The 14,413-nt window shown below is 54.6% G+C and overlaps 1 protein-coding gene across 13 annotated transcripts in view; it reads right to left on the reverse strand.

The window, feature by feature from the left end:
• DLG3 (discs large MAGUK scaffold protein 3) overlaps positions 1-14,413 on the reverse strand; it is a 77,981-nt gene that overhangs the window by 44,506 nt on the left and 19,062 nt on the right. For 4 of the 13 annotated variants that reach the window (XM_086850870.1, XM_086850867.1, XM_086850869.1 and 1 more), the window contains exon 1: positions 7,981-8,341. The exons of 8 other annotated variants lie outside the window; for them this stretch is intronic. In XM_086850870.1, the coding sequence (XP_086706996.1) occupies positions 7,981-8,307 (327 nt within the window). In that variant the 5' untranslated portion in view covers positions 8,308-8,341. Of the gene's footprint in view, positions 1-7,980; positions 8,347-14,413 lie in introns of those variants that run through there. One more of the 13 variants, XM_086850873.1, reaches the window with a different exon arrangement.

A 14,413-nucleotide genomic window follows, 5' to 3' on the forward strand; every position in this document is an offset into this window, starting at 1 on the left:
TTGACCTAACCCTTCCATTCTCAAGGGAAGAGGTACCACTCTGCTGCCAGAGTTGGTCCCATCCTCACAGATCTCACTCATCTCTCTTTGCTTTCTTGGCTTGACATGGAGGCTGAGGTTGCTTGGGAGCATCAACAGAGCTGGACACCTGTGAGGGAGAATTGATCCTTCAGGGTTCCCACAGGCTGGGGCAAGGAAAAGGAGTAAAAGAAAACAGAGGATAGAGACTTTTGGAGGCTGCAGAAGTTCTTGGCCAGAGATGAATCACCCTTCATTTTAACTGCGCTGGATAAAGTAACTCTCTCTGCACTTTTTCTCATCTCCTGCAAGGGCAACCTGTTGGCTGACATGCTTTGGACAGGAGGAGAACATGACCCACCAGAGTGCCTGCATGAAGGGGAATGACAGGCTGAGCCTGGCCCCTGCCCTCCTGCACAGCTCAACACGTGGCATCAATGGTGTAGGGAAGGATGCTGGGGCTGACTCTGGAGCTTGCAGGTGCCTGCACCCACTGCGTCAGTCCCATCCAGCCAGGTGCCAGCTGCTGCCTGTGTGCCTGTGCTCGTCTCCCAGCCAGCCTGGTGGCCTGCAAGCAAGAACAGCCCTTCTCTCCAGGCTGCCTGTGGGAGATGTCCGAGCTGGGCTGTTTTGGTGGCACGAGCAGGCTCCGGGGCCGTGGCAGCATAGCCCCTGCACCAGGGCTGCACCTTGGCACTGGCTCAAAGCACCGTGGCCATCCGGAAACGGGGAACAGGGGACTTGAAAGGTCCCTGGTCACAAGGATCTTTGGCAAAGCCACTGAAGTGCCCAAAGTGTAATGTGAACACAAGCAGCTACTGAAAGTTTAATCTTTGTTTTGGTGCTTTTTTTTTTTTTTTTTTTTTTTTTTAAAGAGTACCTTAAATAGGGACTGGAAAAAGCCTTTACTCAGTAGCGAAGGAAGAAAGCTTCCCAAACAGAAGCTTGGTCGAATCTAAGTATCCATTTAGAAACCATTAAGGCCAGGGTGTTCAAAGTTTAAAGTTAGACATCCTGTTCCAGGCTCAGCCCACTAAAATAAGTGACCCAATTTGCAGAGCTGCTGGGCCTCAGCAGCTTCTCTTTGACCTGGCGGTACCAAATAAAATGGACTTGATTCCTTTTTACACAGGAAGAGTTGTTATTATCTGAAAGAGTCGCATTGCTTTTATCTTCCTCTCAGACAAATATGCACGTATAGGGGGAAAAAGGAATAAGGAACACTGTTAGAATAAAGATTTCTTTGGTTTCTGGGATTCAAATATCCTAATTTCTTCTTTTCAGTAAGTTCCAGTGCACACTCAGTTAACAAGTGCTAAGAAACCTGTTTCTGTGGAAAGAAAGCAAACCAAGATATATCAACAGAGATTCAAGATAAACTCAAGTTAATACAAAGGTGACCAGAAGGTATCTAGGGCCTGGGCCGGGGTGCTCTGAAGCACTACATGTTCCCAAAAATAATTACATCCTTGGAGCAATTCTTCCGCAAGCCCCATCAGGCGAGCTCTGCAAGCTAAACTGTGAAGTTCATTCCAAATTCAGGTGTTCTGAACTTGTTAAGCGCTGTATTAAAAGTTTTTATCTCTAAGTCCCTGATACACACTCACAGCATATTGCTAGATTTGCAATGAGGGCCCTTGAGGACTCCCTACATCATCCCATCTTTGCATGTGTTAAAACCAGCTGTGAGCATTAACACAGCCCACTGCACCCACAGTGCTGGCACAACCTCACAGCAAGTGACACCCACCCCTGAATGACGGCTGCCAGGCTGAGCCCAGGCTCACTGTCCCTCCCGCGGGGTTTGGGGTGGCAGGCAGAGCCCCTTCATCCCCCACATGAGCTCCTCGTGCCACAGAGCAGCGCTGGACCTGCTCTCCCCTGGCCCCCAGAGACCACGGTCCCCTTGGAGAGCATCCTGCACCGGGCTGTGCGCAGCGGGCGCCCGGCACATCACCGCGGCCCTGATTACGTCCTGATTAGTCTTAATGACTTCCCCTCTCTAAATGAGCATTCACAGCTCTGGAAGGAACGGAAGCTTCTCTCCTCCCATAATAGCACACGACGTGCCGAGGGGCTTACCCGAACAAGGCAACTCTCCAGGAACACTGACAGCTTCTGCTTCGCTTCCTCCTCCCACCCTCCTCTGCACCCAGGGTACCCGGATTGGGCCTCTGGTACAGCTGTCCCCTGGGTTTCCCTCTCATGCAATCCCCTGTGGGACTGTACAGCCTGAGGATAGCCAGCAGATCCCTGCTGAATCCCTGGCATTGGTCAGGAGTGGGCTTAGGCAGGTTCCAGTCACAGTGGAAGAGCTGGTGGAAAGCGCAGTCATGTGGGCATGGGACATCCCTCCAACAGGAATGACAGCCCATTTGCTGTCACAGTGGAGGCTGATGGGCTTCCTGCTGCCCCCGGGTTCTTCATGAGGAGCAACTTCCTCCACATTGCACACAGCCCTGCTGGAACATGCCCGTGCTCGGCCCTGCATGCCTCACCAATGCACTTTCCACCTCCTCCTCCAGCAGTGTGGCAGGGCCACATCCCCCCATTTCTGTCAGGTACTTTGCTCTTCTTCCACACGTTGCATTGATGGGGTCTCTCCCACTGATGTGGACTTCAGAGCAGCAACTCCATCTCTAGCACAGCCAGTTCTGACTTCAGCCCCAGCACCTCTCCCTGTGCTGCTGCAGGGATCCCTCCAGCAGCTCAAGACCCGAAACCCAGCAGCCTGGTGCAGCTCTAGGGCTGCAGTCTGCACATCTGGGCTGGCTGGCAGGCAACAGTCAGTAATCCAGCTGGAGAGGAGCTAAGCTCAGTCCTTCAACTCACTTCTCTAATTCCAACATTATCCCCTACTGTATTAAAGGGATGAGTCAGAAAAGCCAACAAGCACAAGCATACAGCTCCTGCCCAAGGGATTCACGTGCCCAGAGAAAGGGGGGGGAAATCTTACAGGTGAATAAATAAACTAAGGAGACAAACGTCCTCAGCTGTCAACTCCTGAATGAATTCAATATATTTTGTGAAGGAGCACTGAGAGCATCTGACCCTCCTCAGTCCAGGGGATGGGTGACAGCAGGACACGGGATGCTCCAGGGTAGGTGAGAACCAGCTCACTCAGCATCTCTGTGTTAAGGTTTTTCCAGGAGAGCAGGAGAGGCACAGGGAAGGGGGGTGACCTTAAAAAGCACTATCTAGGCTTCAATTTCATTTGAGGGGCAGGAAAGGAACATCAAAACCACCAGAAAAAACAGCTTCTTCCCATGGGGCAAGGGGCCGAGGGTGGGTGCGAGGCTGGGTGTGAGGCTGGGCTTGGGGGAAAGAGAGCAGCTCAGTACCTGGTTATAGCAACTCAACTGGGTGATGACGGCAGGATCACCAGATGGAGATGCCCAAGAAACAAGCTGAGAGGTGAGATCAGATGGAGGGGGATATATTAGGAACAGACACGCAGATTTACACATCGTGAGTGAGGAGGTGACAAACAGGTCTGTGGAAGGGGAATCAAAACCCTCACGAGGGAGTGGAGTGTGATGAAGAGTGAGGGAGAGGGAAGACTTCTGGGACTCTCGCTGCCAGGGGGACGTGCTGGAAGAGATGCTGGAGGTGGAGGGAGGACAGGGGGACCACCAGTGACCACAGAGCAGGGGCTGAGCAGATGGATGGGGCCAGGAACAGAAAAGCACTGTTCAGCAATGGAGTCAGATGCAAAGGACAAGTTTCACTACAGTTGCATCTACATTTAGGTTGCCAAAAATACCTTTCACAGATTGGCTGTCTTTAATTAAAAGGATGTCTCCTGTGCTCCTGGCACGATACAGAACTCATCCTGCCATGTGGGGCTCTGTGTGGAAGCTCTGCGGGGAGGGCTTTCCCATGGGACAGCTCCTTTTTGCCTGTATCCTTCCACACCCTGCCAGTGCTGGGCAGCTCACGCAGCAGTGCTCCCCTGAAATGCCCCTCCACAGTGCAGGCACAGAGAAAAGAAGGAAAACTTCACCCCCTTCCTGTTTTGGCTTCTCTCCTTCCCTCCAAACACAGAGAACGCCTTCCTCCTCTCTCCTCCTCCACGTTTCAGTGCAAAGATTTAGCTAATTTCTTCTATGAATAGCACGGGAGTAGCCATAGCAACATCACCCTGCCAACCTCACCACCTCCACTGCCTCCATGTCCCCGGCACCCTGTTCCTCTCACCCTCCCTCGCACCTCCCCAGGGAACATCTGGGGCTTCAGCCATTTCCCACAAAGCAACCTGTATTTGGCTTCCTGCTTGCCCCCTTGCTACTCTCCCTCCTTCCTTCCAGCCATACCTGCTCATCACTCAGAAACCTGGTCAGAACCCCCACGGTTTCCCCAAGGCTCTTTCCTCCCCCTGCCACCCATGCCCCAAGAGACAGGAGCCCCAAGTCCAACATCATCTGAAGGCTCAGCAAAGGCTGGTGCTTTGACCAAGATGTGGTGTCCTGTGCCTACCTACTGCAGTTAATTGTGCAGGGCATGGGAGGAACTCAACAAGCAACGCTTGTACATCGAAAACCATCCCTGAAAATTAGTGAAACACTCACTGCTGAGGGCGGGCAGGGAAGATCTGTCCCACTCCTCCACCTGCCTGGCCATGAAACACTTCTGCCAGGGGTGGAAGCCACACAAGCCTGGCATGCTCCAGGCATTTGCAGGTGGCCAAGGTCTCATTGCAATGCTGCTCCAACTCTCCTCTGCATCCTCGTGACCACCCCAAGAGGGAGAAAGGGACCACAGAAAGAGGGGCAGCAGAACTTTGTATTCCTGGCCAAGCAGAGCCAGCAAACCTGGTGCAGCCCTGAGGCAGAGAGCACTTCCTCACCACAGGCCAGGGAACTGCACTGCCCTGGGCCCCTTCCCCAGCCCATGCCCCAGACACCTGAAATGCACATGGAAATGCTGGTGACACCCATGAGACCCTCATGGGTGCCATGTGCCTGGCACTGGGCTCTTTAGAGTGAACTAAGACTCAGGGCTGGACATTTCCTGTGGGAGGGAAAGGTGCTACTTCCAGACCCTCAGCTCATGGAGCAGTGCTGGAGAAGGGGCTTGGACATGGCCAGGCAGCTGAGCACCCCTCTCCATGCGGGCCCTGGGCGTCACTGTGCAGGGGAGAGGAGGGGTTTGAGCAGTCTGCTCCTCTAGTGCTGTACATCAGGGATGCTTCCCCAGATCACACTGCAGTTCCTCCCCCAAAGCCAGGAGTCCTCCTGTCACCCCAGTCTGGCAGGCGAGGAATTGAGTCCCCCACCAGTGAGCAGAGGGAGACAAGGAGGGCACAGGGCCAATGGGAGGGATAGTGATGGAAGCAGTGGAGGATAGCAATGACATCAAATGCAGAGACCAGGAACTAATGACCAGGGAACATGGATAGATAAGGGAAAAGAAACGGAAGGTATCTCAGAAGGGAGAAAAAAAAGCAAAGCAAAAAAGATATGAGATACCTAGACCTCAGAGATTTCCTCCCTCCCTCTGGTGAGGATTAGGGGTTCTCAGTTACTTAGCTTGCCTGAGCAAGCTAAAATGTGTCCTAGAGAAGGGGAGAGGCAGGAGAAGAGAACAGACGGGGGCAGGAAGTGGGAGGAGGTGCAGGTTGACGTTGGGACTGTGCTGTGTGTTGGGCAGCACGTGTGGGCACGTCTCACATGCTGTGGAGCTGCACACAGGGTATGTGAGTATGCCATGATGTCAGAGAACATACACCATCATACGCAACTGTGAGCACGTTTCTGGTGCCAGAGCACTAGCACACGCTTCTCTGCTTGCATGAAGAAGCAAGGGAAGAAAAAATACTTAAATGAGAGGAGGTGAAGCTCCCCAGGAGATGAACAGGTCCCTGCTTACCCGGGAAAGCCTCCTGGACTGTGCACCCCTTCCCACCTCAGCTGCTGGAAGTGCTTTCAGGGACAACGAGCTCATTTAAAGGGGCAGCCCTGAAAAATGGCAGCCCTGCCTCCAGCCAAGGCTCTCCTGGACACGGAGGCAGCCTGTAAAGGAAATTGCTTTGCATCTGCAACCTCCAGCCAAATCTACCCAGAGCCCAACATCTCCCAGCCTCCCAGAGCCAATTGGACCTGCTTGCCTGGGCACAAGCCATGCCTAGATGTTTCCATGTTACCACCTTTTGTCCCTCTGCCCACCACTGGACTGGGAAGAACATGGATTCGTCAGGGCTCAGGCACTTTGCAGCCTTGGATCAGGAGGAGAGCGTTGCCGAGGCATTTGCTGCAAAGCTTTACTCACAGCATACGCTTGCTCCACTCCAGGGAGCTGCTGCCTGCTCTGATACAGGCAGTGCACATAGCACACACGTCATATTCTACATGCAGACCCCGCTATGCTCACACAGCCTCAAACACTGGCATCCTCTGTTGCTTGCAATGCCGTGAGGAGCTTTTGATTTCCCTTTTTTTTTTTTTTCTCATGTTCAGAAAGGCAAAGGCAGAGCAGAGATTCCCAACGCGGACTTTCCGAGCAGCCCAAGCTCCATGGCAGCACCACAAAGAGACAATGATTTCTCTTCCACCATTGCAAAAACATGAAAGGCTCCCCTGCCCAGCCTGCCACGGCAGCAATGCAGCTGGCATCACTTCCTTCTCACACTGCTTGCAATCGTCTTACCAGGAATACCGGGCCGGACCTTTCATGCAAAGCAGGAGTAGAAAAGAGGGAGCAAACATGCTTTGATTTTCTGCTCCCCGAGCTTGCTGCTTTGGATGGAGGGAAGGAAAGAGATAGTGGAGGAAAGATGGAAGAATGCTTGCCAGGAATCAGCAAGCGAGAGAGAGCTGAGGCTGATTTTGATGCAAAAAGTGGCAGAAAAGGAGAGAGAAAGCAGGACCAGGCTCATAGGAAGGTGGCTGGGGTTTTTGGTGCCTTCTGTAAATATCATCTGAGCTATCAGCTATGAATCTAATTATTTCAACCAGAGCTACAGACTGAGACAGTAATGAAGAAAAAATAGAGGAAGGGAAGAAGAGGGTTGTGTTTGCTGAGAGCAGAGGAGGAGAGAATTCCCATTGATTCCCGTGTGTCTGTCTGCTACAGCATCTTGAAATAATAATTAGAAGGATCAATAAGAAATCATGTGAGGTTTGAAGATAATGAATGAAAGAAGCAGAAGAAGCAAACTGAAATGCCTTTCTCTCAAGCAGGGTAAATTGTTTTTCAGGCAGGGTCTAGCCTCCATTTTAATGCTTTGCAAACAGATCCAACCATTTTCTAAGCTGGCTTGTGGGCTCAAAATAAGACTGGTCTCTCCATTTAGGGGAGAGAGACCCGAGAACGGGTCTTGGAGAACGCTAATAAAATGAATGTGTGTGGGAAGAAATGGAGGCAGTGAAATGGGGCAAAATGCACACAGCACGCCAGCGACCAGAGCAGGGTTACGTAATAATCTCGGGGAGCAGGGACGTAGCAGCAGAGCGAGGAAAGCACAACTCAATGGAGAGTGGGTGACAGTTTGGGAGCGCTGGCAAGCATCGCTGCGAACCCACGAGGCTGCCCAGCGGGCAGCACGCACCGTGCCTGCTAAACACAGCATGATGGGATGCCCTTGATGCTGCCAGGGCTTCAGGCGACGGCATTGCAAGCAGCGAGCACCTCAGGTGGGGCGTCCAGAATACATCACAGCCGACGACCACCTTGCACCAAGCAAGATCCATCCGGCCCCGCTCGGCCCAGTGGGAAGGCTGCTCCGATGCCGGGCAGGACCGCAGCAGCCAGCCCGAACACCGGCAGCGCCAACCCGACCGACTCCGACGGCCAACCCGAGCGACGACGCCGGCATGCAGCCCCAGCATCCGCGCCGGCTGCTCGCGGCGCCCGGGGGTGATGCTGCAGCGTGCCAGGAACCTGCCACGAACCCCGCGTTCCCCCGCAGCCGCCCGCCTCGTCGCGTCCCGCTCCGGGGAGCCGCTGCCCGGGGCTGGCCCGTACCTGCTCGTACCAGTCGCGGCTCGAACACGTGCACTCGGGCCACCAGCCCGGGCCGCTCCCGTTCACCTTGGCCGCGCTCTTCCCCGGCGCCGGCGGCGGCGGCTTCAGCGCGGCGGGGTCGCGGGCGGGGGGCCCCAGCTTGGCCTTGCCGCGGGCGGCGGGCGCGGCCCCCCCGGGTGCGGGCAGGGTCTGCGAGCCGTAGCCGCCGTAGCCGTACTGCTCGTGCTGCCACTCGCCGTAGGACGGGGGGTCCATGCGCCGCAGGGCCGCCATCCGCGTTACCTCGTAGCACTCGGGGCACTTGCAGCAGTGGTGGTGCTTGTGCATCGCTGCCCTCACACCATAGAGCCGGCAGGGAGGGAGGGAGGGAGGCGGCGCGGAGGGGCGGAGGGAGGGAGGGAGGAAGGGATGCTCAGGGGGCGGCAGCGGCCCCCGCCCCGCGCAAGGCGCGCCTGCCGCCTCTTCGCCCGCTCGGCGCCCCCGGCCCCGTGGGAGGAGGAGGAGGAGGAGGAGGAGGAAGGGAGGGGGATGGCGTTACAGCGCGGTGATCTCCGCGGGGGCGCGCCGCGGCATCGTCCGCAACGCGACTCAGTCCCGGGGCCGCTCCCGGCGCGGGGCGCGGGGCAGCAGCTCCGAGCCGCTCCGCTGCATGGGGCGGCTCAGCCCGGTCCGGCTCAGCCCGGTCCGGCTCGGCTCGGTGCGGGACCGCGGCACCTGCGGCGGCGCGGAGCATCTCTCGCCCCACTCCCCCGCAGCGGCCAATCCGCACCGGCGGAACCTCCGCGCCCCGCCCCGGCAGCGCCGCTCATCCCCGCGCTCATCCTCATCCTCATCCTCATCCTCATCCTCATCCTCATCCTCATCCTCATCCTCATCCTCATCCTCATCCTCATCCTCATCCCCGCGCTCATCCCCATCCCCGTGCTCAGCCTCATCCCCGCGCTCAACCTCATCCCCATCATCATCCCCGCGCTCATCCCCATCATCATCCCCATCCCCATCCCCATCCCCATCCCCATCCCCATCCCCATCCCCATCCCCATCCCCATCCCCATCCCCGCCGCCCCGGGCAGACCCCGGCCGCGCCGCCCCCGCTGCCCCCGCACAGGCGGCATCCAGAAGGAGCAGAAGCCGGCGCTGCCTCACGCATCACCTTGTGGCTGCCCTCAGCCCATCTCCCGGCACACCGGGCAGCCCTTGCGCTGCGCTGTTCCTCCAGCCCCAGCGCGGCCGTGGCAGCCCTGACAGCTTTGTGATTGACGCCAAGAGGGGTCAAACCTTGCTTCAGCTGTGGTCTGCACTAGAGTATGAAATAATTTTTCCAGATCTGAACTGGTCACTAGGCTGGCAGCAGCACCTCTGTTGCATCTCTCTATCAGTTCTCACCTTGCTTTTTTGGAAATGTTACCACACGTGCTCCATCAAGAACAGCACCCTGGGGATGCTGCCACTGCCCCATGAGCACAGGTGCACTGGAAGTGTAGAAACCCCAAAGGCCTGTGCTAGGCCTTCTACCTACTGCCATCAGAGGATGGTAAAAGCAGAGCAGAAATGCCTGCTGGTGCAGCAGGGCATGGGTGCTGCTCCCAGTGCAGCTCAGACAGCCCACCTATTCCAAAAGAAGTGCAGGAATGGAAGAAGTTCAGAAGAGTCATTCAGAGAAATTGATGGGGAGAGAGAGAAAATCCATGACAAAACCCCATATCTGATCATTAAGAACCTGAACCTGGTCTCCTAATGCTTAAAGGTTGTGAAAAACACTAGGGTGGGTGAAAAACTACTTAAAGAAATGCCACATAAATACATGGAAGAGCAATGAAATATGCACAGGGCTCCCACAGGACACAGCTAAAAGACAGAAGCAGGAGGGGGGCACAAGATATGGTGGTGCAACACCTCAGTTCAGCTTCCAAGTTCTGCAAGGCTGGTCCTGGCCTCCTGCAGCTGCTGTAATATTGCCCTGGGCACAAGCAGGGTTGTGGGAGGAGGAAGTGCATGATGGCTGGTCAGATAAATGCCCCTGCCCACTCCTTGTTCCTTTAGCTCTTTAAACTGCAGTACAAAATTACTTCTGCACTTTACCTCTGCACACAGAGGTGCTCCTGCAGGGTTTGCTCCCAAGCAGTCAAGTGAAATGGTTGGTTCTGGGTGAAGGGGAGGGGGCAGAAGACAGCCCATAATATGGATTGGCACCATGCTCCCCACTGCACAGTGCAGCACCTGTCCTCTCCTGCTGCACTTCACTGGCTCTAGGCTGCTCAGGTCACCTCAGTCACAAGGTGATTAATGCCACAGAATGGTGGAGTGGCTCAGACAACTGAGATTTCCCTGCTGCAGGCTTAGGACAGTCATAATGTTCCTGGACAAGCAAATCTAGAGCAGCTGTCCTCACCATAGTGACCTCAAGCAGACGAGCAGAGCAGTGCTGCTGAGCCCTCAGAAACAGCTCCACAGGTGAGGCTCACCCTGCTGCTCCCTGGGCTCTCTCTGGGCAGTCCCAGGGCCACTGTGGCACTGACCTGAAGACATGCACCAAGATGAAGCCAGTGGCTGCACACAAGAAAGTGTTTCCACCCTGCAGAGCTCAGTGCCACAGGACACTGCAGACTCCAGAAGCTCACTAGGGCAGGGCAGGACGGGATCCTGCAAGCAAAGCAAGCTTGTTCAGAATTAAGCAATGAAAAACTGTGTGTGTGTGCATGGCAGGAAAGCATGCAGTGTTGGTTTTAAGAGAGGACTTTACACTTCAGGTTTTAAGAAATTAGGATTATCTCCATGTCTTCTACTGCTCCTTGTGCCATCAGATGGGAATGACAGGAGGGACTGAAGCTGAGATAGAGGATTGCTGCACCAAAGTAGAGCAAAAAGCCTTGAAAAAAAGGGCAGGTGGCCAGTGTCTCCCCCATGAGAACAAAAGGACATGAATTCCTTGTTAGCTACTGGCACCTCTGAGATAACTTCATCAATGAGATGTGCTCAGTACCTGGACACAAGTAATTACTGCTCCATCCCAGCTGCAGACCTCCTTCCCACTGCTGTTCCCACGCTGGGATGGCACGGTTGGACTGCAGGGATCATGCACCCAGTGAGGCCTCCCCACTGCCATGGGCCTTCTCCAAAGCCATCTTTGGGCCAAGGTCAGTCAGGAGCCCCATGTCTGCAAGAGGCTGACTTGGGTGGGAGGAAGCACCAGAGAACTGCACAAGCAGAGTTTGTACCCCAACTGCTCACACCTGCCCTGCTCCCATCTCCTGCCACTCTGTCCTGGGATGGGGGCAGGCAAGGACATGGGCATTCACCCAGGGAGGAAGTACAGAAGGAAAGGACAAGAGCTGTTAGGGAAAAATGCTTTAATAAGGAACTGAGTGAACAATAAAGAGAAACATTTAATTTGATTTTTTTTTTCCTCCTATTTTTTTCTTTTTTTGGTGCATCCTCCACAAGGAAGGCGTCTGGTCCTCTCTATGCTTGGTCTCTGGCAGCCTTCACAACAATTCATGCAGTGGGCATCCTCACAGGGGAAACACCCTCACTGCCAGCCCTGGAGCGCCAGTATTACAACCTCCACCCCACACCACTTCCCCCAGCTCTCTTATCTGTTAGTGCCTCATCACCAGCTGCAAACATGGGGGTCTTGAGCTTCAGCTGACACAGCTCATTAGAGTCCTTCCTCACCTGCTTGCATCTCCCCTCTCCAAACCCCACATTTCCCATTTTAGCTGCCACAAGAGTAGTTTAAATCCTGTGCATTTGTAATAAACTGCATGTGCCACCTGCTAGTCCCAATTAAAAGCAAAAAAAGTAATTCATGGTTGCTGCTGCCTGCTTGCAACATTCCCTAATGCTGCACAGAACCTGAGATACCTAACCAAGCCTAAGAGGAGGCCAGGGCTGGTTGGCCAGTACATTCTGTACTTCTCCTGCTTCTTTTAGTGAGTAGTGGCATTTTGGCAGCTGGGGGTGGCTTTGCTGGGAGACCAAATGATGTAGGCACCTGCACTGGCATGCCCAGTCCTGTGTCTGGCAGGGCAGGCACAGTGCCCAGCACTTAGAGGCAGCTGTGGGCATCTTGCTACAGTAATGTTAGCTTTAAGCAGGGCTAAAGGAGATGGGAGTTGATTTCCAGGTAGGTGCCTTCATGGAGGGAAGTGATTCAAGAGCTCTCTCATTCTCTACCCTCTTCCTGCTGGTATTCTCCCCGTCTTATTTAAATTCAGCCTTGGCAGCTGCTCTTTTTACAGGTGCTAATTTCAGCAAAGTGTCAAGAAATCCCCAGAGATGCTGCTATTTACAAGGCACAAAGATGGCACAGAGCTAGGTTTTATCTGGTGTCACTGGCATTTCAGCCCCTGCTGCTGCTTCCTTCCTCCTGCATGAAGTCCTGCGGGAAGAGGAAGGCAAGTGTGAGGCACCGGGCACTGCGGGTTTGTTGTACCTACAGCCCTTCTAGAAACAAGGGATGAGAAGATGGGGCAGGCAGAAGGCAGCCAGTTCCTCACAGAAAAAGCAGTCACCTGAGTGCTTGACTATCACCCAAGAGAAGTTGGATCCTGCCAGGGAACCAAAGCCACGTGTTTGCTCTGAGCCTGGGTGCAGACAGGGAATCTTTATATTCCCTATTATACTCTTCTCAGGGGGAAGGGGAGGACAGTTTTGCATGGGGGAGGTACTTTTCCCCATCACCATCACCTGTAAAAAGACACCTCACCAATACAGCCCAGGGAGGCAGCAGGAAAATATATCTGGGTGGGCAGGCTAGGAGGAGGTGAGCAGCAAAGAGAGGGACAAATGAACTTGGCTCAATCTGTCAGTCAGTTCCTTAGCACTAACACACACCCCACCCAGCAAGAATTTGCCATTTGCTGGGTCTGGGGCTGCTCAATTGGAACTTGAAGAGGTGCTCTGCAGAGCTGGCTGCACAGCTACAGTGGGCAAATAGGGCTGGAGGCTCCTGTGAGCACTGGAGGGTTTGCACAGTCACAGCTGAGTGGGAAGGGGCAGGGTAAGAAACATTTCACTCCATGGCTGTTCCTTCCTGCCACCAGCAGCAATTCATGCCGGGAATGTGCAGCTGGGATAATAATAACAATAACCAGGCATACCAAGGGACCAATAGCTCTCAGCACTCTCAAGGCAGATGCCCAACAAATTATTCTCCTCCAGGGCAAAACCATTTTTATTCTATTAATGATCCCTGATACATTGCCCAGTTGCTGCATCCTTGCTTGTGGCAGCAATGGCATGAGAGTCTTTAACAGACATCATTGGCTGGTGTCTGGTACTCACATCATGGACAACTAAATGGACAACTAAATGTCTTCCATGGCTGTGCTGGGGGAGGGGAGTGACGGAGACCTAAAGCAGGTCCTTACAGCAGGGCTCAGGCTCCCTGCCTATAAAGGAGAGCCTGGAGGCGTTATTTAATAACAATCAAATGCAGCAGGCTTTATGGAATTCCTGACAGCCTCACAATGCCCACAGCTGCTCTCCCCATCACCTGGCAGGGATGCTCCTGCTTTGTGTTGGAGCACATGAAGCATGGCCTGGCTGTGGGCTGCCTTAGTGCACTTCCCTCCACAGTACGGGGGAGCCTTGCTGCTGCAAGGGCATGGCAATTACAGCACTGACGTGTCCCATGGCCTGTGGGTGCCCACTCCTTGCGTGTGCCTCATTTCCTTTAGAAAATGACAGAGCAGAGGGAAGGTTTGACAGCGTGACCAGGGCACAGCTACACCACTCCACACCAGGGTCACAGCAAGGCATTTTGCAATCTCACAGAAACAGCCACTATTTTTTTGGTCCTGTACCTTGATGTCTGGCCTGTGCCTAGCGTGACACCGGCAGAAATCCTGTTTCCCTGCATCCTTCACCAGTCCAAGCTGCCCCTGGGTATGCTCACATACTTCAGCCTTAGTGGGAACCAAACACACCCTGCCTGGAGATCTCCTGGCTGGCTCTGCCTGGGCTGAAACGACCATGGGGCCACAAAGCCCCACTGTCTGACTCTCGGGGCTCCTCACCAGGACCCATCCCTGCAGGAACAGGTACTCTCCTCAGAGTGGGTCAACATTCGGCTCTGAAAGGCAGGGAAGGGCTCAGCACCACTGTGCCCACACCTGGGGCTGCCCGGGCAGCACAGACCTGCCCAGAGGGACCTTTCCCACATTCAAGGCCCAGAGATATCCCTTCCTCGACTATTCCCACCCTGCTTGGGGAACACGCATTCTTTTCTTTCCCCTGGCCAGCCCTGCTCCAATCTGCCCCTTCCAGATGGAGCAAAGCCCATTCTGCAACTCCCACCGCCCACAGTCAGTGACTCACAGGGATGCTGGTGCCTCATCCGGGCAGTGCTGCCCCAGAACACACTTTCCGGCAGGGAAACCGGCCCAACCGCGGGGAGAAAAAACAATGCTGGCGTCCTTTGGAGCCACGG

Source organism: Cyanistes caeruleus, chromosome 14, assembly GCF_971803275.1.
Source record: "Cyanistes caeruleus chromosome 14, bCyaCae1.hap1.1, whole genome shotgun sequence".
In the NCBI taxonomy this organism is placed as follows: Eukaryota; Metazoa; Chordata; class Aves; order Passeriformes; family Paridae; genus Cyanistes; species Cyanistes caeruleus.